The 26,237-nt window shown below is 40.2% G+C and overlaps 1 protein-coding gene and 1 long non-coding RNA gene across 2 annotated transcripts; one reads left to right on the top strand and one right to left on the bottom strand.

The window, feature by feature from the left end:
- Positions 1 to 4,118: 4,118 nt before the first annotated feature.
- Positions 4,119 to 14,450, top strand: LOC105921771 (adhesion G-protein coupled receptor F1). The gene is made up of 9 exons (XM_036147079.1): positions 4,119 to 4,263; positions 4,803 to 4,860; positions 4,993 to 5,002; positions 5,161 to 5,250; positions 6,007 to 6,185; positions 11,934 to 12,101; positions 12,191 to 13,561; positions 13,672 to 13,713; positions 13,933 to 14,450. Exons 2-9 carry the CDS (start codon positions 4,810 to 4,812, stop codon positions 13,987 to 13,989), a joined length of 1,968 nt encoding a protein of 655 aa, XP_036002972.1. The 5' UTR covers positions 4,119 to 4,263; positions 4,803 to 4,809; the 3' UTR covers positions 13,990 to 14,450.
- A 10,629-nt stretch (positions 14,451 to 25,079) lies between these two features.
- On the bottom strand, positions 25,080 to 25,803 carry LOC118566047. The gene is made up of 3 exons (XR_004932738.1): positions 25,569 to 25,803; positions 25,258 to 25,496; positions 25,080 to 25,187 (listed from the first exon to the last, which is right to left on the bottom strand). It is a non-coding gene; the product is annotated as an uncharacterized LOC118566047 (long non-coding RNA).
- Between the last annotated feature and the right edge of the window lie 434 nt (positions 25,804 to 26,237).

The following is a 26,237-nucleotide window of genomic DNA, read 5'->3' as shown; positions in this document are numbered from 1 at the left end:
CTCCTGGGGGCTTCGGCATTGCGGCGGCTTGGGGGATTTCCTCGGGGCCGTCTTCCCTTGGTGGAGTGGCAGATTTCCTGTGTTGGCCCCTCTTGGGTGCCTTTGCTTTTGAGGTCCCTTTGGCTCTTCACAACCACTATTGAGCATTTTTCTTTTGGATAAACTTTACATGCACAAGTGCTCTCTCACAAATAACCACAGTTGCTTGGTTCCAGGTCCTTACAGATTCACTTCCATACAGTAAACTCTTATTTTTATCTTCAGCTACCACGTTATACATGTCGGATTTAATAATGCTAGATATACTTCAGTGATGGTAAGGTGTTACTTTTTTGTATCTGTTACACTATATCGGTTGGTTGTGCTGTTCTTTTTACATCTCTCTTTGCAGGTGATGAAGCAGACTGAAGATGTTTTATCATTCTCTCCCTTTTATCTCCTCTTTCACCTTTTCTCCTTTTTTTCTCTTGTTTTTCCTTTCCTCTTCTACTTTCTTATTGCAGTGTCCATATAATTTGACATAATCCCTGCATGAATCATAATAAAACTATTCACATTCATAAATCAAGCGGAGCACTATGGCAAAAGCAGTACTGCTCCACTTGTGAAAGTCTAATCTGATGAGCTTTTTTTGGCATTAAGACAATAATTCTTATTGCCATATTGCCAGACAGGACACTGAAAAAAATAAGAATAATTACCGGCCCACGGGCTGTATATTTGACATCCCTGCTTTAAAGTAATGACTGAACTTAAGGGAAACTTCAGAGGAGGCTGAAGGACATTTTTTTGGCTTTGCTGTAAACACTAGACTTAAACAACTAACATCTTATTTGAAATACAAATGTGAGGCTAATTATATTCAGTTCTATGAAATAGCAAAGAAATATTTGAGTGAGAGGTATGACTTCTCTGAGAACAGCTTTCACAGCAAAATGTAAAAGCTCAGCCTTAGAACTGCTGTCTCCTATGAAAAGTACAGTGATGCAGTTCAGGCCTGCAAACTCAAAAACATTGATATCGATGGACTGTATGAGGAATATGGCATGGTGTAAGCTATTCTCAGCTCTCCAGAAGTGGAAGGTTGCCACAGTGAGGAGCAATATCTAAAGTGGTTTTCCAAAGCAGATGTCCCACTTGTAAACCTTAGAAAGGTCAGTGCCTACATCTTCTCCATTCAAGGCATAAGTGCACATACAGAGCACGCCTTTTTAATCGGGACCTCAGCATGGAGAAATGAGAGAAATTGTCTTGATGTGGAAAGTGTCAAGGCAGACATGTAAGGACATTTCTCTCATATAAAAATACTATTGGAAGCAGCCAGGAAAGGCCAGAAATAAGAAGTAGACCCTCACATCTTTGCTGGGTACAACAGAAGCCTACTATGTTATATATTTGATGCTATGTTTAGGTTTTTATTCTAGCTTTGTTAAGTCGTGAAAAGTGTCCTCCTTTTTGGTGTTATGGAAATGGTCTCCCTAACCTGACACAGAACTAACTAATTATTCATTTCTAGAAGTCTATTATTAGAGATCTTGTTTACATCATCAAGATTAATTTAAAAAGTAAATACATCTTAAAGTACTTATTGCAGTATTAGGCTTCAAACAAGGTGCCACAGTACTCAAGAAAGCTTGGATAAAAAAGCCTTTTTTCCCAGTTAGGTTCTACCAGATTACCCTCCGAGGTCTGAGACCCAAACGTTCCCAGGCCCCTGGTCAATGCATAATGTCAAAATTAGTTATGACCAAATATGTTTTGTACCAGATACAAATCGGATTCAAGACCACATGTGGAAGTGGCGATTACTTGAAGAAATCTGATCTGAGTGTCCCCACTGGTTCTAAAACACTTGACCTGCAAACAAATCTGATTTGGGCCACATTTGCCTGCAGTGGGAACCGGGCCTAAGTCACACCATACAAAGTACATTTCTTGAATGGAAACTGGATTAAATCATTCAATTAAGCCACAAACTCACTTCTGCCAAAGCACATCATGTTGCGGAATTGGGATAAACAAAAGATACAAAAATAAAGAGGTTGATGCCGTTATGATCTTCACTCCTCCATTTCTTGAGGCATCACTAAATGAAGATGACTTATTTCCTTTTACATGCCTCTGCTACTCTTCCTTTAAGGTCCCCAGAAAATGTACAGTCTATCCCTTGAAAGTAGATGGTTAAAAATTAAAATCTGAGGAAAGAACTGAAGAAATTTTAAAGACAGACTTTGAAGCTTATAAATAAACTGAGAGAGGAACAACTTAAAAGCAGAAAACTACAGAATAATATAAACAAAACAATTTAAAAATCCTGTTTGCGCTGAGCTCCAAAAACAGCATAGTTCAGCATTTGTAGCTTGTAGCATATATCAGAATCAGATATACTTTAATAATCCCAGAGGTTAGCTTGTTTCCTTAATTCTATTAAGTGTAAAATACATAAGCAAAAAAAAAGCACTTCTTGTATTGATTTATTGCAGTGTGGGGCAGTTTATAATATAGCGTGTCATGTGTGTTGCAATGTTGCTAGTTTTGACAAGTAAACAGCTTTGTTAGTAATAAATCAGCTAAATACCAATAGAACACAAGGAAATTGCTATCAGCAAGAGTCTAGGAATCTTTAATAGTTTTAACAAGGTTTAAGAGAGTCTTAAATATATTGTAAGATTAAGGTGTGATTTGTCCTTTTGTATGATGATGTAGATAACTGTATCACATTGCAAAACCAGGGTTTCCCCCAGCGTATTATAAACCTGGCGGCTCGCCTGGCTTTACTTAAACCACCCCCCCCCCCCTCCCCGCCCCAAAGTTTGCTTGACTCACTTTTCAACTCATCTTGTTGAGGTGGGGGGCAGGAATTTTGTTCCTCATATGGAGGCCTCAACCTAAAAAAACCCCAAAAAACACCCTTATGTAAATCATCGATATGGAGAAATGTGATATGCAATAACATGTTTTTAAAAGCTGAAAAAGAGTAGCTCTCAGGGACTGAAGTCAATGACCCCTTCCTTTTATAGTAGAGAACATGCTCTAACATTACTGGCAACAACATCAATATGGTTGTCATTAAATTGTACGGATTAAGAAAAGAGTGTGAAGACTCTTGGACACAATTCCCTTTCAGTAGGTTATTCACAAAAGTACAGCATTGACTACAGGAAACATTTAGACAGGACATAATGAAAACCTCATTATGTTAATCTTATGAAAACGTTAAAGACTGAGCCTGTAGCCTACACGCATAAGCATCCACAGGTTGTTTTATTTTTAGTAAATACAGGCTCCAATGTTTGATGCAAATAATTTGAACAAAGAAAGTCTGTTGGACAGATAAGTAAGCTTGTTTATTAGCTGCTTGCCTGCTTCACCGTGACAACCTGACCAAATGTGTTTTGCATAATTTTACAAAACCAACACCATTAAGAAGATTTAAATATTGTAAATATGATACATTCTACATTTTATAGATTCTACACTATACACTATTCTACACTGTTCTATTCTTTTCAAGTAAAAACGTAGCTGAATATGACTGCTGTCATCACTATATTATTGCAATATTCTTAAAGTATCAATAGTATTGATAGTCAGTGTAATCTATTAAAACCTTGATTTTACATTTTCAATTTATGGATTTTATTTTTTGACTGATGTGCTCTTTTCTAACTACTCATTCTTTCTATGATTATTAGATCTTTATTTTTAAGCTTGCCATCACTTGCTGTAGATGAACTGGGAGAGAAGGAGAAGCAGGAAGTGAATATTTATATTTTTACATATTTACCTATGTAAACACCAGGCTCCCACACAAACTGCGGCACATTCTTCTGCTCTTTCTGGATAAATCAATTAATGATCTAATTATTGAGAGTTCCTTAAATTGAGCATGTTATTTATTCATTCATGAGTTAACATATAACCCAAAATCCAAAGAAAAAAGTAAAAAAAAAATGTATAGAGAAAGAAACTGCTTCGTGTTTGATGTTTCTGTATTACCACATATCTACCAACCGGTGAAATGCCACAAATGCAAATAGACTATCAACAGTAACTCCTAACACAAGAGCAACTGTCAACAGCCCCATAATTCCCTGTCACACTTAACCATCCTTAACCTTGTCAAAGACACTCTGTCTGGCATAATTTGGTTCAGTCTGCTTCTTTTAGATATTAGGGCACTGTAAATGCTTTGCTATCCAGCTGCAGAACGGCAGATGATTAAGGGTATTTTCTCTACTGCAACAGTCAAACTAAGCAAAGGTAGGTTATTTTTTTATTTTACTTTTGTGTGTGTGTTTGTGTATGTGTGGTGGTGGGTTCTCATACATACATGCGTTAAGATAACAGTAACCATGACCTGCTTCTTACATCCAGTATAATTAGTTTGGTAGTTCATATAACCTATTAAAAAATAGCCAGGTGTACAAACAAGTGTTGTACACAAAGTATTTCTTCAACATATTATCAAAGTGTACAAGATAATCGATGTGTGACAGACTAGTTCCAAAAGCTACAAGTGTTTTTAAACTTTCATGATAAATTTTCAAAAGACGTTATATATCACTGTTTGCTTTTAATTTAAGCAAAGTCTTTACGTATAACGTATTCTAAGAAATGAGCGGCTGATTGGGGTAGTACGTTTTTGAATCTGGGAATGCAACAACAGCCAATAACAATATTTTTCTCAATAAATATAATCCCAAAGTGGCCTCTAGCATGAAATTCACAAAAAGGTGTCAGTGCCATTGAGAAAAAAAGTTATTTTGGTGGACTACCTGTTACTTTTTTTTTTTCATCAGACTGACAATGTGGACCAAACTGTTCGTATTTCTTATCGGAGCTGTGTGCATTTCTCAGGTAGACATTCATTTCCGTAATGTGTATCTCTATATTGTACAATGTTACATACAAATTAGTTTGTATTCAACAGTTTGAATATATGTACCATGTTACATCAAGACTAATTTGGGTAATTTATTGTTATTCCAGGTTTTAAATGGTGAGAAAAGAAGATTAAGGTTGAAAAAATATACATTCTACAGAAATATGTTTGCATTGATTTATTTAAAAATGTTTTAATACCTGTATTAAATTTCCCAACTCATATATGTTTGTCTTATTTTTCTATGGAAATATCCTTATAAGTTGTCCACAAAGGGGAAAGCAAGCCAAGCAGTGAACAGCCATTCCAGATGTTTGACAGCAGCGTCATTTACAGTATCATCTACACATGTGAACAGCTTAACGGTATATTCATTTAAACATTTTCATCTTTCTGTAGTTGACAGAACTCTCCTCTCTGCAACATTGCTATTATCTGCTATGTGTTTGGCGCCGCTCTCTGACTGCCAGTATTCTCCATGCCCACCTGCAGTCAGCATTGTCACAAAATCTGGGTGGCATGCAGATATCGATAGAGTGGATCCTTATAGTCAGGTACAAAGGACAAAATTTACATCACCCAGACTTTCCAATCAAGCAGCCACAATAACAGTTTGGATCGGTACAAAATTAATATCTGTCTTTGCAGTTAACAGAAGGCCTGTATGCATGTTCTACTCTTGATGAGAGCGGTGCTCACCTGGGAGTGACATATTTTTAGTCCAACTATATGCACTGACGAGGTGTCTAAGTTATGTTACACAACTAGTATTCTCTGCAGTTGATTTGCACCATAAAATATTAGCATATTTAAATGGCAAAGGTATATATATATATATATATATATATATATATATATATATATATATATATATATATATATATATATATATATATATATATATATAATATGAGGTAATGTCCCTCTAGGTTAGTAATGTTTGGGGGGTGAGGGGATTTATGCTTTCAAGAAAAAAAAAGAAATTCCATTTTGAACAATTCTCCCTGGTCATGCCATTATTCCTCTCCTCAAATTTATTTTGTTGTCTGTAATCTTGTCATTAATTTCGGACAAAAGGTTCAAGTTTTCCAACTCACCTTCGTATATTCTTCTGTCAACAGGTACTGAATGTGCAGATCCAATATTTGGTATTGGATCAGTAGGTTCCACGGTGGAGGCCCCCTGTGAAAAGGGCATGGTGGGGGGAAAAACAGCGGTTTGCATGGAAGATGGTTCATATGGAAAAATAGAAGACAATTGTGTCCTAGCAGCTGTTGATGACCTGCTCAATATATCCAAGGTAATCCAGTCATAGTCCCAATCATGTCAACCAAACACAGAAAAAAGAATGATTTAGTTAGAATGCAGCATTTTTGTGTGTATTTCATATTTTCTGATACAAGTAGCTTTGAGACCACTTCCTCTTTAACAAAACAAGTACTTTCTTCAAAGACTTGGGGCCTCATTGTTTATTGTATATTCAGGCAGTTATTTTTTTCATTGGAAACTAAAAAATTAAAAAACTAAAACACACCAGTATTTTAATTTTTCGTTTATTCAACCTGAAAGATAAATCGGATTTGTGTCAAATCGTGCTGATACCCAGTTTGCTGAAACATGCTAACTGTTCACATCACAAGATCCAAAGCGTTTTAAATAAATATATAATTCTACGCAGGTTCAGTGGCTTTACTAATATTGCTGCTTTCTGTTTATTTTGTGGCCTTTGAAATTCAACCAACATTGAAGCTGTTCTCTGCTGGGTTTCTCAGTTGAAGCAGGTTGAAATGAAGTTCCTTGGATGTTATCTTCCAAAATGATTATTGCAGTTGTTGCCATTGTAATTTGCATTCTTCTTGTCAACCAGCTGGGAAAACAGACTGTCTCTGGGCAAATTTGACATCATTTGAGAAATGCCCCATTAAATAGCAGCAATAACAACGTATCGACATATTTACTTGAGTGTTACATCCCAGTTGCAAGACCCAATGTTTGTCTGTTCAATGCACAGCACACAAATATTGTAATGCAGTGCTGTAAATTATCTAATTATTTAAGTAGAAAAAGAGCGCTGCTGGTTGACATTACAATGCAGTGAGCTACGAAAGCATAGCTTGCTGAAAGCTATGCAAAGTAACTCAAATTAACATATTTTGTTAACCCCTTAACTTTAAAGAACTGGACTCTCGTTTAGTTCTTTAAGTACGGTAACCTCCGATTTAAGCCTGTTTGCTGTTGCGATGACTCAGATAACTGAGAATTTGCACAGGCAGATTGTAAAGAAACTTTGATTTGTTTCTGTTTTCTCCCTAATCTTCTTTTCAATGTGCCAACATTTAAATTGTCATATATTTTTCAATTTGTATTTCATTTTCACAAGTTTGACCTCATTGGAAAGCTCAAAGTTCATTCTTTCAGAATCTGTAAATAAATCAAAACAGTCCCGGGGAGACTAGTTCCTGGTTTTACTGTAGCCTATCGCACCAAAATCAGACTTATCTGGAATAAACATCATTGTGTGAGTTTACTTGGAGCATATGGTTCTGTCCAACTTCATACAACTGGAAGGAAGGATGAATAGAAAAATGTAATAGGAAATTACCAACACTTGTGGGGAATTTCATGTAAGGGCTCCATTTACAGTTTTTATTGATTGCTTTGACCTGTTTGAAGAAACAGGCAACTCTCAGTTTTCATCATCACCATCTCAGCAGAGCAAAACACACCTCTTGCAAATGAGTTAACCCATTCTCATTGGTTTGACACATTTTTCCCACCCTTTTGCAAAACAGACAACGCAGATGTCATTCAACCAGTCCAAACTCCAGTGCTTTAGCTGTGGTAGCAAAACAGAAACCATATGTTCCCAGCTTTTAGAAACTTTGTGATCGGTATGAAATCACAGAAGCACCTGTTTGACACTTCTTCACACAACTTTTCAATTTGCAATCATGCTGTATGTTGTTCTTTGCTAGCATGGATGGTCTAAGGCAGATGAGAGTCAGAGTAAGAGGTAGATGGCTCAGGGGAAGAAGAGTCAGATGAGGAGGTGTAGCTGGAATGGGTCAAGCTACGGATGAAATTCGGGCAACTGTGATTGATCATGTGGTAAATCATGGCCTTTCACTTAGAGGGGCGTGACAAAGAGTCCAACCTGTTCTCAATAGAGACAAGGTTGCATCCATTGATAATTGCATTGCATCCAACAGATAATGTTGCTATACAGTATATACAGATATATCTGTATCTATTCCTATAGAGGAATTCTTCAGTGCATGGAGATGGAAGATATATGATCACCGCCCCTATGAGCAGATGCCCTTGCTCAATGCAATGACTGCTGCTGCCCAAGATTTAGATGCAGAGGCATTCATGCAGTCCAAACTCCATTGCTTTAGCTGTGGTAGCAATACAGAAACCATTTGTTCCAAGCTCCTAGAAACTTCTTGATCAGTATGAAATTACTGAAGCACCCTTTTGACACCTCTTTACACAATTTTCAATCAGTCTGCAGCCGTTAAAAGATGCCATGTTGTGTGTTGTTCTTTGCAAGCATGGATGGTCTAAGGCAGATGAGAGTCAGCGCAAGAGGTAGGTGGGTCAGGGAAGAGAAGTCGGTGGAAGAGGAATTCATGTGTGAGGTGGTGGTGTAGCTGGAAGGGCTCAAGTTACAGACGAAATTCAGACAACTGTGATTGATCGTGTGGTAAATCATGGCCTTTCACTTAGAGGGGCAGGACAAAGAGTCCAACTTTTTCTCAATAGAAACACAGTTGCATCCATTGTAAGAGTTTTTCGACAGAAGAGCGGTTATTGCTAGCCTCGTGAGACCATCCTGATCTCGCGAGCTCTTAAGGTTTCACTCGCAGATCAGTCTGGCTACTCTCCGTTAAAGAAAATTTGGAGCCGTTCACCAAACGAACGTCCAATCAGCGTTGGCTTTGAGGCGGGTTGAGGTGTGACGCAACGAGAAGCGCGACAGTTCAGTCTAAAGAACATGGCGGCTTCAGCCGATGAAACTAGCGTTAGCGCGGCTATCGAGCAAGTTTTATTGGAATTACAGAGTATTTCTTTGCTGAGCTAACGAGCCTTTACCTGCAGCAGCAAGAGTAGCTTGGCTTGTGGTTGTGTTTTCGTCGTCGCTCGTAACAGAGCGACGACGAATCTGATTGGTTTATTTGGCCCGTCTATCACCAACATAGGCCAATCAGCTAACCAGTATTTTCGCCCCTTCCCAAAATTACTTCAACGGAAGGTTTCCAGATGGATATGCGAAGCAAATCTATCTGGCGGAGTCAGGTAAGGTTATTGCTGCTATACAGTATATACACCTCTATCTATTCCTATAGAGGAATTCTTCAGTGTAAGGAGATGGAAAGTATATGATCACTGCCCCTATGAGCAGATGCCCTTGCTCAATGCAATGACTGCTGCTGCCCATGATATAGATGCAGAGGCATGTCAAGGATGGATCAGGCATACAAGAAGATTTTCCCTAGGTACATTGCAAGGGAAAATATTGAGTGTGATGAAGATGAGGCCACGTGGCCTATTCGGCAAGAAAGAAGAGACTAGAAGAGACAGACAGCTCTAGTATTTTCTGTTGGAATATTTAATTTGTAGCCACAATCTGAAAAAAAAAAACTATGAATAATCAATAAAATTTGAATCACAGCATATCTGACTCTGGATCCATTTTTAGCAAGAAGGCAAATTTGACAACAAATGACACTGATATGTAAGCTACAATGACCAGCAATGCCGCACTGATTCACATGGAGTGCTGTATTTTGTTGCCTCTTGTGTAATGAGTGATTGGAAGGGCTCAAATATTTGTGTGCAAGTTGTGTTGTTTGAGGGCAAAATGTGCTTTTGGTCCATATTTTAAATGTTTTGGCAGAGTTGAAGCCTTTTGCAAACAAAATGGGTAATTTTGACTATTGGTGCCTCTGTTAAGGCCTCTGTGTTAAATGTTTTGAAAAATGTGTTGCTGCGTCAAAGCAATCAATAAAAACTGTAATTGCATATTTACTTTGATGTGTTAAATACAAAATGTACACATTGCATTTACACAAAATATATGCACAACTTTTGAAAAAATGTGGAAAAATACTGTTTGGTTATGACAATTGATAATGGTAAGAAACCTTTTAGAAAACCAGGTGATGTTTTGGGCTGTACAGTAGGCCAGTTGGTAACACTGTTGAATTGCAGCAACAAGTTTCCTGGGTTCGAATCCCAGTTTGCATGTTATCCTTGTATATATGTGGGTTCTCGATGGGTACTTTGGGTTCTTCTCATAGTTCAAAACAACACTGTTAGGTTAACTGGTCTCTCTAAATTGCCCTTAACTGTGAGAGTGTATATGCAGAAACATCTAATGGGGCAGGTGCTCAAAGGAAAAGAGGGTACATTTGACTGGATTCTAGTGCTGAATATTGGTTCAAATGTCACATAAGTGTTACAGTTCAATGTACCATGATGTATTACAAAATAGTTAACAGAGTTATGCAACAGATTCAAATCTAGGAAAAAATGATAGAACATAACACTATGCATATGTTTATTCAATATTTAAATTATTTAATGTTTAATAAATAAATATTATTGGGTATTGTCTGGGGAGTATTAGCCCAAACAGCTAATATTAGGACTATAGTTGAAAGGGTAATTCGAGTACTGGCATTCTTTTAACAGAAAACCTTGTTTGTTACAACCGTAAAACAAACTTAAAACATATCAGCAAAGCTTTATTTTAAGAATGCTAGCTGGCGGCTTAGCCTGTGGCTCTCGCTCTTTGTGAAACCCAGTCTTGAAGAGCTTTACAAGGGGCTGCTGTGGTTTGCGTTCGACCCGTGGAAGGGAGGCTTGCAGCATGGGGATCTCTCCAGTGTGGCTCGGCTCCTGGGTCAGCTTTCTTCTGCATCGCTCATGAAGATCACCACTGCTTTGATGTTGGTTTCACAAAAAACAGACTTCACTTGACTGTGTGCGACGCTGGAAAGGGGAGGTGTCCCAACGTGTTTGGGCACAGTCCAGCCGTGGGGCAAACGGCCTTGTGTAGTCTCATCTCAGTTTTCCTGCAAAAACTGAGAAGATTACAAAAGAAGGTTTCTGTAGAGGCTGATTCCTTATTCCGCGGTCTGATTACGCAGAAGACAGAATGCAGAATTAGCTTCGATCCAGCCTGCATATGTGGCAGGTCTCCGAATTCCATTTGGAGCCCATGGACAGAGAGACATTGTTGTCCTCCAGTGCGATTGATGACCAGCTGCGGAAGAGGAAGATAAGCCTGGGAGGCTAGTCTTTATACAGTGGGCCCCCTGCTGTGAGAACAGTCCCCTGTCATGTTTTAAGAAGAAGAATCTGAACGAGAGCAACTACAGAGGCAGGTGGTTTGGTTAAAAGGTTTATTGTAAAATAATGGGTCTGTACAAGGTGTTGTATGGTCTCGTCTGGTTCTTCTGGGCTTTGGAGACAGGTTGGGGTCCGATCTTGGGTGGGGGGGGGGGGGGCGTCTCCAGTGGTCCGAGTGCAGGTCCAGTATTCTCTCCCTGGTAGATGGTTCGAGGGTGGACAGGCAGGTGAGCGCAGGCAGGAGGGCTAAGCGGGGGATAAGTCCGAGGTCCCTCTCGGGTTCCAGGTTGAGTTCTTGGGTCACGATCCAAGGTCTGATATTCAAGGCAATGTGTCTGTGGTCTGAGTCCAGGGTTCTGCAAGGAAGGAGTTAGAGCCAGGTTAGACACAGGTTTAGGTCTCAGGAACAGGACAAGGTATCAGTCTGTACCAACGCTGAAGCGTTAACAAACTGACGCCCTCCTCCTGATGTTGTGCACCTGCCCATCAAGCACTGCTGAGGAGAGAGAGAGACAAACCCTGGCCTGCACCCAAGACCAGGAGTATGACATCCCGTGATGCCTGAAAAAGTCTCACATTTCATGTTGTTTCCAATTTACTTTCTGATCTTATATTCTCTCTGTTGGTTGATTTTACAATAGGACTATCACATTAATTGTGACACTAAACATTTTTTTCTTCAAATGCACAGGCACTAAATGATTCAACACTGCCAACTTTCTTGGAGGGACTAAAAAATATGACTGTCAACAACACTGAAAGCATAGTAAAATCTCCAGCCACAATTAGTGCTGTTGTTTCCATCCTTAACAATGTGGCCAATGCAGCCTCTTTGTCACTGAGTAAAGAATCAACAGAGGTAGGTGAATATGTGTGTTATGGAAAACTTCCACTGTTCAAAATAAACATGTTTAAATATAATATGTACTGCATGTTTTTTCAATACAGAACATCCTGGAGATTGCAGGCCTTCTAACCTCTAATGAAGCAAAGGCATCATGGGATACACTAAACCAGAACGATAGACCAGGCTCAAAACCAAATAACACCAAAATAAAAAGCTCCAGCTCTTCCTTGTTGAATCTTTTCGAGACAGTGTCCACTGTTCTTGTCAACGAATCCTTCACCATTGAGACACCTTTCATTCTTTTGAAAAAAAGGAACTTCACAAACAGTTTTACCGATATCCTTAATTACTCAGTAGAAATAAGCATAGCAGAGGCTGGTGAAGGAAGTAAATTCATTACTGTGATAATGTTTGCTTCCATGGATAATGTGCTTCCAACAAGAGATGAAGCCAACTCCTCATTCATGGTTATCAATGGAAAGGTCGCCATTGTTCAGACGACAGCCCGCATCAGGAATATAACAATAACATCCGAAATTTTAAATGGGAGCTTGAGCAATCCAGAATGTGTTTACTGGGATTTCGAACTCTTTGAAGGCCTCGGAGGATGGAGCAAGAAGGGCTGTTCGTTTCTCTCCCGTGACAATAAGTCCATCAGCTGCATCTGCAACCACACCACCCCTTATTCTATCCTTATGTCCCCTGAAGGTTTTGAAGACTCTGAAATGAGTGATATAACATTCATTGGTGTAGGGATATCCATAGGTTCTTTGGTTATATGTCTAATTACTGAAGCTCTCGTATGGAGAAAAATAAGTACCAACACCACAGCATTCCTGCGCCATGTTGCTATTGTAAACATTGCAGTTTCTCTCCTGTTTGCGAACATTTGGTTCATTATTGGAGCATCATTAACAGATGCAGAGAAGAAAAACCCTGTAGCATGTCATGCAGCTACCTTCTTCATCCATTTTTTCTACCTCGCCATGTTCTTCTGGATGTCAGCCTTAGGTCTCCTATTGCTCAACCGCACTGTCTGCGTCTTTGAGGGGGGATTGTCTAAAACGTCTATGGTGGTAATTGGATTTCTTTTGGGATATTCTGCACCACTGATCATTGCAATAACAACCATGGCAGTAACTGTCCCAATAAATAAGTACCTGAGGGGAAATCAGGTGTGTTGGCTCAACTGGAATGACTCCAAAGCTCTGCTCGCATTTGTAGTTCCTGCACTTACATTAGTGGCCATAAATTTCATTATCATTCTTGTGGTGATATACACAATGTTGAGAAGAAGAGCAGAAAACAATGCTACCCAGACAGGAGAGCAGCATGTTCTGGTGGTGATTGCCAGGAGTTTGGCTGTGCTCACACCATTTTTTGGACTGACATGGTGTTTAGGAATCGGAACCATAATTGCCCCAAACAACAAAGGGATGCATTTTGCTTTTTCATTACTCAACTCACTGCAGGTAACAACCATGTAAAATTAACTAATTATGAATATTCTAATATCCCCAACCTTTTCAGTAAAAGGGTGAAGAAGCTGACGTTTTCTTCAAATCCTTGCGTGTGTTTGCAGGGTTGCTTCATTTGGGTGTTTGGAACACTTCTAGACAAAAAGGTGTGTATGTCTTTTAATATTATTATTTCTATAAAATATAATTAGTTTAAAGTAATACTTCTTGAAAACATATAGGGGTTAATAACAGGTATTTTGACATCACAGTCTATATGTTTAGATTAGTTTTGTATACAAATTGAATAAACATTTTCACTTTCAAAAAACATGTGCGTAATTTTTGTGAAGCAATGCACTAATTTTTGAGAATTTTTTTTTCAGGTGCGATCAGAGGCCATAAAATCCCTAACCTCCAATGATGAGACCAAAAACACTTGATTACATCACCCTGCCTGAAGATTTTCTATGTAAAGAGGGACAGTCTCTGCAATAAAACTTGTTTTTAGCATTTTATGTTTTTTCCTGCAGCTATTTTATTGCATTTCATGTGTTGTCCGTACTACAGGAATGAGCAAAGCCCTAGATTTTAAATGTAATGGCTTTTTTATGTTTTTGACTTGCAAATCTCTACTCCTAATAATTTTTATTTACCCTGATTACCAGCTTGCTTATTATGATGTTCTATGTTTATCTATTGCACATTAAGCTCTTTTCTTTGTGTTAATATTAACCAAAAAAATTACCAAGAAATGCTTCACACACTTTCTCCACTAGTTGGAGAAAGTGTGTGAAGCATAGAAGAAAGATGTTTATTTGGTTATAATCCATGTTAATCCGCACATCATTCGTTCTTTTGTTTTTAAAATTTAAACCGACAATGAAAAAAATGAAAAACATTTATTTTTCTCCAAACTTTGTTTAACAAAATAATATGAAACAATGGAAAATAGTTATTTTTTTAATTTCTCATTTATCTGCTAAAATTAAACACGAAGCAAATGGATAAGGAGTGTATAACATATATTTTTGACAACTTTGTTTCAGGCCATGATGTGACCCGGAAGATGTCTCATGAGTTTGGGACGGACACTTAAGGGTTACTTATGGCCGCTGTTGTACTTTTTTTTCGTTACAGTTTGAGTTGCTGCCGGTGTCCTGAGGATTTATGCTATCTTACCGTAGCACGTCTAGTTAGCTTAAACTATCTGTCGGTGTTAAAAACTGCTTCTGTCATATTGATAACCACAACGTTAGTGTCAACATTGAAAATAATAATTGGAAAACATCTCGTCGAGTGACGGGATTGAAGTGTCAGTTTAGCACTTATTTGTAACATGTATTTTTTGAATGCCTCTAGAATAAATGTGAACTTTCAAAAAGCAAACAGATTTATTTTTTTCATCTGCTTTTAAAACCTTTGATAGATATGTTGGTAGCAATAAGTTTTAAGATCAATGCAAAAGTTCCTTCTTCAGCATTGTTTAAGCACTAACTTAAACTTGAATCAACAATCAAGAGAATATGCTTTTTTAGAGAAGTTTAACATTATAGTGAGCACACTACTTTCGGCCTAGAGTTTTTCGGGGAATCATCTCATCTGTTGGTTGTCCCACATACCAATCATCGTGACGTGCTCACCTTACGCCAATGTGCGACCTTGTTCCTTGCTAGTTTCCTCTTGCATTTCTAGTGTCTATGTATCCAGATAGCTTCGGTTACAGATATTCATTGTAGCCCACTGCTCTCCTCACACATACTTGGAAAATGGTAGAGGGCCGCAAGAAGCAAACTATCTTACAAGTTTATGAGAAGAGGAGGGACTCAGAAGAAATCAATAAGACTAGTGTGTATTTGAAAAATTCTTTCACACTTGAGTGGAAAAGCAGGTAAAATGGTCTTGTGCATGAGAAGCTATTCAAAAAGTGACTTGAACAGTTCTTACCTGCTTTTCTGGAATAATTGTCCACTATACAATGAGGGCAACCCATGGCGGTTGCATCAGTCATGCTATAGAAGATGATCCCCTATTTATTTATTTAGGTTTTTTTTAACAACCCACATTGGCAAGATCTCGTCAGTCAATAATGATATATTCCTTTAACTTTGTTAAAAGGTGCAGTTTGCCGTGGCCAAAGGTCTGACTGGATTGTCCTGAACAGATGAGCAGCGCCATCCCCAAAAGGCTGAATGATGGATGTTTCCTGCACCACAAATAATTAAATGGCCTACAAATACGCCATAAGTGAAATATTTAAACTTAGCAATGTTCTACCATTTTAAAAGTTACATTTAATTACATTTAATGTAAAGAAATTGCATAAATTCAATAAATAAAAGTGTATCTTCTTGCCGGTTTATGTATATAAGATACACTTTCGTTCTTTACATGTGTTAAGTACAATTTCCACTTAATCAAAATATGAATAAATGCAAATTACATTGGCAAGTGAAATAGATTGAAAACTACATAATACACATTTTAGTTGGACACCATCTTGTATATGTAAACATTTAAATAGTCTAAAAATAACCATATACAATAGTTGAAAAGTTATTAAAAATGAAAAGTAATTCCAAAATGTAAAACCTGAAGGTGCTACACAAATAAATATTTAAAAAGCAGAGATCCAAAACACATTCTATTGTATTATAATTCCACTGATTTACAGTAGAATATAAATACATGATATTTTTGACATGTAAAGTTCTTAGCTCAATCAGCAACCTCGTGGATTATCCCCCCTGCATGTTCACAGGGGCTGCACAGATTCTAAAGATTTTGTCCATTTTATTTACCAACTTGATGGTTACAGTCTGGGAGATTATTGTAAAAACTCACACAACAACACTGGAAGCATAGCAAAATCTCCAGCCACAATTACTGCTGTTCTTTCCATCCTTAACAATGTGGCCAATGCATTGACTCTTTGTCAATGAGTAAAGAATCAACAGAGGTAGGTGAATGTGTGTGTTATGGAAAACTTCCATTGTTCAAGATAAACATGTTTAAATATAATATGTACTGCATGTTTTTTCAATACAGAACATCCTGGAGATTGCAAGTCTTCTAACCTCTAATGAAGCAAAGGCATCATGGGATACACTAAACCAGAACGATAGACCAGGCTCAAAACCAAAGTAGAACTGCAAGCAATTATTAACGGGTTGCAAGCCCACCCATGCCCCGCCCCCTTTGAGCATGTTCCTGGACTTCAGTTCAGCGTTCAACACCATCATCCCACAGCATCTGGTGGAAAAACTGGAACATCTGGGCTTCAGCACACCCCGCACCACTTCCTCACCTCCTGACCACTGTCGGTCCGGGTCTGACAGACCACCTCTGATGTCATCACCCTCAGCACGAGCTCCCCTCAGGGCTGCGTCCTGAGCCCCCTGCTATTTACTCTGATGACACACACAACTACACCCACAGGTTCACCCCAATCACATCATGAAGATGACACGATGGTTGTGGGCCTGATCAGAGACGACAACGACCGGAACTACAAAGAGGAGGTGGAGCAGCTGGTGGGCCGATGCAGAGACAACAGCCTGATCCTGAACGTGGAAAAGACGAAGGAGATCATCGTCGACTTCAGGAAGAACCGGCCTTGCCAGGCTCCACTTCTCATCAACAGCTTAGCTGTGGAGGTGGTCAGCAGCACCAAATTCCTCAGGGTGCCGTCACAGACAACCTCAGCAGGTCTGTGAACACCACGTCACTGGTGAAGAGGGCACAGAAGCCCTTGTACTTCCTGTGGAGGATGAAGAGAACCCACCTGTCGCCGCCCATCCACACGACCTTCTACAGAAGCATGATAGAGAGCATTGTGACCAGCTGTCTCTCTGTGTGGTGTGGGGGCTGCAGAATCTCTGACTGGAGGAACGTGAGGAGAGTGGTGAGGACAGCAGAAGGGATCATCGGGGCTCCTCTCCCTTCCATTAAGGACATTTCATCCCAACGCTGCATGTCCATCATCAGAGACCCCTCACAGTCCCACTATGGACTGTCCTCCCTGCTGCCCACTGGGAAAAGGTTCCGCAGCATCCGATGCAGGTCCACCATATATATATATATATATATATATATATATATATATATATATATATATATATATATATATTAGGGCTGGGCAAGTTAACGCGTTAATTTCGCGTTAACTCATTAGACTATTAACGGCGATATTTTCTTTAACGCGCGTTAACGCATGTTGGTCACATGCTTTTATTTTGTGAAGGTCTGTTGCTGCGGTGTAGGGGTTTGAATCAGAACAGTAGGTGGCGATAATGCGCCAATAACCTCGCTGTCAGCCCAGCCTCAGATTCAAAGAGGAAGAAAGGTGCTGGCCGGAAAAAAACACAGCTGACATGCGGAAGGCGGTGTTTCCCGCAGGTACCGCGAGCGAGCTTAGGCGAGGCGAGGCGGTGAGTTGGCGGCCGGAACAAGTTTTGTGCGGAGCGGAGCGGAGCGGAGCGGAGCGGGGGGGGGGTCTGCATCGACGCCGTCGGTGAAGTCGCTTCTCGTTTCAAAGTATCCATGTATTTTTGCCTGTTTTCCCCTGCCATTCACTATATGCGCGCGAGAAAGCAACAACAAAAAACCGCGTGTCAACGTCAAATAAACGCAAGCATATCGAGTTAGCAAGCATTTTAGTTTAAAGTTCTTCCAGCATGGAATATGACAGAAACAAGTTAGTTGGAACCACTGCCAAGTTAAACTTTGGTATTGAACATAAAATGGTAATGCTGCTCCCTGCTGTTACCTCAGAAATTGCCTGTTTTTGGTAGATTTTTTCCCCATAAAGAGAATTCCCTGTCAGTGGCAATAAGCTTTAATTTATTATTATTGCTATTTTTTGTTTTACATGTTTAAGTTGAGCTTTACACTAAATATGTGTTACTGATAAGTGCTACAAATGTTACAACACTTTTGTTCATATGGCAGCAGAACATTAAAATAAAAGTGCTCTTTACACTACTTTTGAATTCATTCTTGGAGTTTGTAAATACAATGCGATTAATCGCGATTAATCGCGATTAATCAGTGCGATTAATCGCGATTAAATATTTTAATCGTTGCCCAGCCCTAATATATATATATATATATATAACTATATATATATATATATATAACTATATATATATATATATATATATATATATATATATATATATATATATGTATATATATATATATATATATGTTTTAGTTACTCGTTACAAAAAAAGCAAGAGAGTGTCGGTTCGGCTCTGCCAGACGTGCGTACATGCACAGGTTCAGCCCGGAGCGCCTCCGTTTGAATCGCTCGGCGTGTCATTTCAACGCTGCTGTGCGCCAGCGGGGGCGGGGCCTGGTGCTCCACGCAGCCAATCACCAACGCGCCTGGCCTTTGATTGAAAAGGTAGATAATTTCCTTTAACTCCACTGTCATTGGTTGTGCTGCCTTAAATCCCGCCTTCCCTCTTCCTGATTGGCTGTTTTCTATTGCGTGTCTGTGCGTGTCTGTGCGTGTGTGCATGTGCGTGGGTGCTTGGAGCGCGAGATTTCAGTTTGATTCTTACTGGGATACTGCCGTTACCACAATTAATACTAGGCTACGAAATTAGTCCCATTTAAGAAACTAAATATTATTTGCACTAAAATAGGTGAAAACTGCTGAGTGCAGTTCTGAACAGAAGCAGCAGAGAGAGTTTTGATTTGTTGAACTGGAGAAATGTAAGTAACCAACGTTATTATCTCAAAATAGCATTTAATTCTGAAGTATAACACATTTTATCAACAAAAACCCAATCTCTTTTATAAAACTAAATATTAAGGGCCTGGCAGGAGTTCTGAAGACTGCTGGAAAGATGGAAAAGAAAAGACTGTAGGCTATTAAAAATTCAGATTCTTAGCCACAGCCGAGGAAAAGGTGAGGGTTTCCCTTTTACCAATATTTCGTTGTTATTGTTGCTTTCATTTATTGTTGACCATTTGAGGCAGTTCAGGCATAAATAGCAGGTGTAAATTATTTTGCATAATATACAGTATGAGAACATTAGATGCTGTCTAAACAACTGCTATTCTTGTTTAGACCTTTGCATAGTTATAAAAGTATGATTAGGGTTCCACAACATAGTAGTGCTATTCATTTGACTATTTCTACTTCTAGAATTAGGATAAAGACAAATAAAACAGAGAAACACTATTTACATTGGTTTCATTGTACATAGATTTCTACACTGTCCATTAGTAAATTAGTATAAACCAGGGCCGGACCTACACATTTCTTATTATCAGGGGTTTAGCCCAGAAAATATTTCATTACAATGGTAATTTGGTACACCAAAAAAGTAAGCAATTATTTAATCTGTAGATGTGGTTGCAAAATTAATTTAATATAGGCCTTTACATATCTTAAAGTTTGATCTGCTGTTCTTAAATAGTCGTACTAGTACATTAATATGTTCTCATTTCAATGATGAAATGGACTCATGTAACAATTCAGTTTTGGTGTCACCAATCTTACTCAAAGTACAGTATTAGGTCCTCCATGCTGCTTATGTATTAAGATTTACTGCACATTTAAACATTGACAACTCACTATTGTTAGGTAAATAATTAGTTGTCTGAGAGGATGTAGGTAAGGAGAAGCTGTTATCTACATTTCAGATATATGATATAAGAAATGTGTTAGGAATGTTAAGATAAATTACATGAAATGGGCTACACAGAGCAACTACAACCCAATTGTACATTTGTTGAAATTTTAATTTAATATTTGAAATGCTGTTAGTATCAGTTACACTTTTACTTCCAGTGCAGAGTAAATACAATAAATATATCTGTGAAATGTATAATTGAATGTATAATTTTGCTGTTTTATAATTCAGACAGAATATCTTAGATAAAAAAATGAGGGCGGGGTTTATCTCTGTGCATTTCTATATATTCTAAAGAAAACACAGGATAAATCTAGACAACAGACATATTTTGACGATATTTGGTTTAATAGGCACATATTTAACGTTTGTCTCTGTTGCTGGTGGTTCAAATGGAAAAAAGTCCCAATTCGACATTCACCAGATCCGGTGATGCTTTAAACATTAACAAACAGCATTTAGTGTGTGTCGTGGTTAAAAAATTTTGCAGGAAATGGTGATTTTCTCTTAAGACAGAAGAAACGCACCCTGACCCCCAAGTCAAGAATCAAAAGATAGGAGCATGCATATTGCGTAGGACCAATGACGTCAGACCAGGGAAGGTTTGTTTGTAGGTGTCCCTATCAAAGTTCAAATCAAACCTACGCTCTTGCATTTTATTTTCACAGTCAGACCATGATGGGACCACATATATTTTTAGTTGCTAAAAAAAGCCTAGCACAGCTATTCTTGCCATTTGGACCTATTTCTATTCGAGGATTTTACATCTGCAGCTATATTCGTTTCTGCACATGTGGCATCTGTGTCTGAAGCACTTCAGCTGTTCTAATGAATTGCTTCTAAACATGAGCTCAGTAGATGCAGTCGTGGATTCAGAATGCCTGTCTGAAAAGTTAAATCTGAACTGTTTCTCTTCAAAGTTCAGTATGCAAATTCATAAAAGATATCTGTAGGGATTTATTAACTTATTAGCAATTTGCCATCCAGGGGGGGTTGTTTGGAAAGCATTGTAGCCGTCGTGTTGGCACAATGCTCTCCACACAGACGTTCATGTAGCCAATGATGCAGTCAGTCAGGCTGTTGATGTTATCTCCATGAGAGCTTTGGAACATGCTCCAGTCTGTGGTTCTGAAACAATCCCTCAGTTTCTCACTGACCTCAGCTGACCAAACGTTCACTGACTTCTTCTGTGCTATAGTCCTCCTCACCAGTGGAATGTAATGGGGGAGCAGGTAGACAAGGTGGTGATCCGAGCGTCCAAGTCGGGGGAGGGGGATGTAGAAGTTGCTATGCTTAACATTGGCATAAACAAGGTCCAGCATTTTATTGTCCATTGTTGTACACGTGACGTACTGGGTGAGCGTGGGGAGGGTGGCAACGAAGGGAGGCATGGTTGAAATCCCCTGTGACCAGCAGGAGAGCGCGGGGGTGCTGTGTCTGCAGTTTGTTTACGGCGACGTGAATCCGCTCACACACGACGGTGTTGTCTGCTGAGGGAGGGATATAAACACAGAGCACGATCACGTGGCCGAACTCTCACGGCAAGTAATTTCAACATCTGAGCAGCATATCTGCTGCTTCAGGTGAACATGAGCCGCGTCACACCATCTCTCATTCACAAACACCGCCAGCCCACCTCCTCTTCATTTTCCGCTGTCCGCACGGATGAGTTTAAAGCTGTCCTGTGAGACCACTGAGTCCGGGACAGATCCATCTAACCACGTCTCTGTGAAGCACATAATACTAGCGTCCCTGTACTTCCTTTGGAAACGGGTTAGTGCTGCGAGCTCCTCGGTCTTGTTGCGGAGAGATCTTACGTTTCCCATGACAACCGATGATAAATAACCTTTCCTCTGCTTCGTCCTGCCTCCCCGGCAGCCTCTTCGTCTCCTCCATATTTCTGCGGAAATGTCTGGTTTCTCAGCATGGTGGGGAGCAGGGCCGCAGCGCGTGGAGTCACGTAGTCCGGGAAGCTGATTCCTCGTGTAGACCATGGGACGCTCAGAGTCGTGGACAAAGGGGTCTCCCCTTGCGGCATCGAAATGTGCTGAAAGTAACAGAAAAATAAGCACTCAAGTCCCAAAAGTTTGTTTCTTCAGGGCATCTACGCTCAGAATACCCGATCCGGTATTCACTAATATAAAAACAATCCAAAAAATACAATAAAGAGGAGAAAGTAGGAAAAGAAAGGATACAGCTGATGTGAGCGACTGCTGCCTGCACAGCGCCATCTTTTGAAAATAAATAAAGCAACACACGTCAGTCAGATAAACACAAAACAAATAAAACCAGCGGTACTACGCACACTACTAGGCCGACAGAAGTGTACTACAGACGGGCTAACATTAGTCCTGGCTGCGGTTACCCTCGGAGGTCTGCGGGTCACCCTGATCCTCTCAACATCAGATTTCTTTTTTAAATTATGCACTAACCCTCTAAACAGGCCTGTTACGGCTACTCTTGCATCAAAATAGTTTCCGAAAATCAAAAATTGCCAGAGTAGTTCTTAGGAGGAGGTTTTTCGACTCACTCAAAACAAAAAGCACTCGTGGAGAATTTCCCAGTTTCAAAAGGTGTGTTCTCTTTACTAACAAAAATATTCTCCGAGTTGACATACAAAAAATTCTAAAAAAAAAAAACGTTAACTGGTCTGTGTGTATGTAGAAAAACTGTTTCACTCCTCACTCCTTCACCAAACAATCAGATCCCCCTCAGCAGTTGCTTCTACTTGTTAATTTCAGCAGGAGGCTGACTGACAAGGAGGAGGGTCTAAGCAAAACCAATGAATAAACAAATAAACAATAGCTCTACCATTCACACAACCTTAGATCTGTAACATTAATAATTTAGCAAAAAATAAATTAATCTAATCCTTAATAGGCTCCAACTAGGCCATATAGGGAAGCTTAAAAGTATAATGCTCTCGCCTCAAACGATCTGAAAACGTACTTTTGAAGAACAACAGCAGCAGAAAAGGGAATTTTTAACTTACCAATGTGAGCTCTGTTTGTGCTGTCTCGAATCAAGCTGCAGCCGCGGTGCATTCTGGGAAAGCGGTCAGTCTGAAGAATGCACAAGTCTGCTCTGATGCAGACTCGATAAAGAGGGCGGGGAAAGACCAACATGCGGGGATTTGGTGCGTTCTCGATCTGGCGTTCTCTGTAATTGGAACAGTGTTCAGGCTGAGGCTGATGATGTGTCTTATATAAGTCAGACTAAAAGCATACTAGCGCCACCATCTGCATAAAGTTATCAAGTTTATACAATATAATTATCACGTTTATAGTAATAGTAATAAGTAATAGTAATATCATCTTTATTGTTATTGAAACATACATTGAAACTGTTAAAGATTGGGTTTTATCTTATCCCGGTTCCGGATTTGGCCGCAAGTGAGAAAACATTAATCAAGAGGTAGAACAGTTTAAATACATATTTAATTCATAGAAATTAAATATGGAGACAGAGTTTACATTTACCAATCAAGATGATTTCCCCATGCGGTTGAGAAGTCTGTCTGAAGTAAGTTTTGGACAAAAACTCTTTTTATCAACTTTAAAACTCCTCCTGCTCGCTCAGGGGGGAGGAGGACTGACCCCCTCTCCTTCTGACCACCCCCTCGGGGGCAATAAAACTCCATGTTTATCTTACGCTGGAGCAACGAGAGACAGACACCACTTTGCTTAACTAAGATATTTTCTTAACAATTCCCTCTGTTTTGATCATAAATAGATCAAACCAAAAACTAGGCTAAACTAAGTCCATGTCTTGAAACCCTTAAACAAAGTATAAATGGTAAGATGCAATATTGTAACCCACTGTCCCCTCTGTTGGTGACTTATGAAATTAAATTAAGCTCAAATTTACCCCTTAAAAACCACAAAATACCACAGAATACAAACCACAGAATAAAAACCAGATTATCATGCAATGCAAACCAAGATTCTAACAGTACTAGCATTTAACATCTAAGGAATATGTAACTCATATGGGAATTACAGTGATTACAAAATTATTTTTCTTTTTTTTTACACAATGCATTCAATTGTTGTCATGATGTCTTGCGTCTCAGAGATGTCTTCTCCTCGCCCTTAAAGAAGATGGTTTCTAGAGTCAGTGTTCCAACCGCGATCTCCACACAGCTGTATGTTTTTATTAAAAATAAAAAACAGAAACAAAATAAAAATCCAGCAGCCTCATCAGTGAGTGGCAATCGGCGCATCGAGCAGCCCTGTCACCCGTTGGTGCAGGTGGGCGGTAGTTGAAAACCCTTCCAGTCAGCCAGTCTGACCCGAAAGCTGGCCCGGTGTTGTTCCCTTAACTCTCTATGGCTGGTACACATGGCTCTGGAATCCGATGGGCCCTTGACCTCTGGCCCACCACATCTGTCTGTTGATGACCTTAGCGCGCACTCCTTCGAGGTCGGGGGTCGGTGGACTCCCCCTCCCATTCCTGGACTCACCTAAGTTTATGTCGCCAATACAACCTGAAGCTTACACGACAGTCTTTTAGATATCAAATGTCGTGTGCTACTTGAATTCCGGAAGTCGACTTCGGTCCCGAAAAGCTCCTTTCAGTCATATGGAATCGTATCCTGTAATGAAATTAACTGAACACTCCCACAAGAAACACCTATCGAAGCTTTTGACCCCCTTTTCAATTTGTACTGTGCACAGAATTTTAGCCAATTGTGTTTAGAATTATCCCTATTAATCCTTACCACCTTCCATTGTTCCATCTCCATCCTATGGGAAACCTTTTTTAGAAATGTAAAAGTTAATGAGACACTTTATCACAATTTCACTTTCCCCGTCCTTACGCTGTTCTGTAAGAAAATGCAGCAAGCACACATACTTTGTGTCATGTTTCGGACGTATTTTGCCCACATGCAGAGAGACACTTGGGACAACAATGAGCAGTTTAAAGGTTTATTTACAGGAGCGGAGCTGGCTGATCACAGAATTTAAGGCTGAACGGAGCCGGGGTGAGAGGATCTAGGGAGAAAAACAAGTTTAGGCAGGGTTGCGGTGAGAGAAATAACGGACTGAGGGGCGGGGCGCTTACCACAAGGTTCGGGGACCGGACCGGGGGAAGTGGAGCGGAGGAGGAACTTAGCGCTTTCGGCTCTGATGGAGGTTGGTGACTGAGCGGCGGTGAGCTGAAGGAGCAAGGGGAGGTCCGAGCAGCGCCCGAGGTGGTCGAGGACAGCCGGTGGAATCTGGCGAGTCAGACTGACTGGTTTTCCTCTGAAGTCTGGCAAGACAAGTGCATAAGCGCCACGGCTGGATCAAGGCACGGGAAACCTGAGAGGACAAGAGGCACTGATTAGATGCGAGCATATAATCGTTTGACAGACAGTGGCCACACAAGCATACCACTGATGCTAACACTCAGGCATCCACCGGCTGTCTGAGCGCTGCTCTTATGCTCCAGCGCTGACTCGCAGAACGAGCCGCAGGTGTGCGCGCCCCGCCCACCAGTCAGCTGCAGTCACCTGTGGAGAGAGCAGAGGGGACAGCGCCAGCAGAGAACTGCATGGCGCTGTCTGCTAAGTTCTGACACCACCCCCCCCTCAACGGTCGCCACCTGGCGACTCAGAGGAAGTGGAAGGACGGGATGCCAAAAAGGACTCGATCAGGGCAGGATCAGAGACAAAGGAACCCGGTACCCAAGACCGATCCTCAGGGCCGCGGCCCTCCCAGTCGACCAGGTATTGGAAACCTCTACCTCGCCGACGGGAGTCCACGACCCTGCGGATCCGACGCGCCTGGTGGTCTTGGGCGGGAGGAGGGGGTTCGGCTGGAGGGCACAGGTTACTGGAACGTACGGGTTTGATTTGGGAAACGTGGAAAGTGGGGTGAACACGGGAGTGTGAGGGAAGGCGCAGATGGACGGCCGTGGGACTGATTATGGTCTGAATCTCGTACGGGCCAGAATAACGGGGAGCCAATTTACGGTGTGAGGATTGGATGGAGGTGTTCTGGGTGGAAAGCCAAACGAACTGGCCGGGGCGGTAGCAAGGGGCTGGGACCCTCCTCCGATCG

The sequence above is a fragment of the Fundulus heteroclitus genome, chromosome 15, assembly GCF_011125445.2.
Source record: "Fundulus heteroclitus isolate FHET01 chromosome 15, MU-UCD_Fhet_4.1, whole genome shotgun sequence".
NCBI lineage: Eukaryota > Metazoa > Chordata > Actinopteri > Cyprinodontiformes > Fundulidae > Fundulus > Fundulus heteroclitus.
Note: the sequence above shows the minus strand (reverse complement) of the source record. Positions and strands in the feature narration are given on the sequence as shown.

Coding starts and splice junctions, on each gene's coding strand:
- LOC105921771 (XM_036147079.1), top strand. CDS start 4,810: ATGTGGACCAAACTGTTCGTATTTCTTATCGGAGCTGTGTGCATTTCT. Junction 6,186..11,933: donor ACCTGCTCAATATATCCAAG/GTAATCCAGTCA, acceptor TCAAATGCACAG/GCACTAAATGATTCAACACT. Junction 13,714..13,932: donor GAACACTTCTAGACAAAAAG/GTGTGTATGTCT, acceptor TTTTTTTTTCAG/GTGCGATCAGAGGCCATAAA.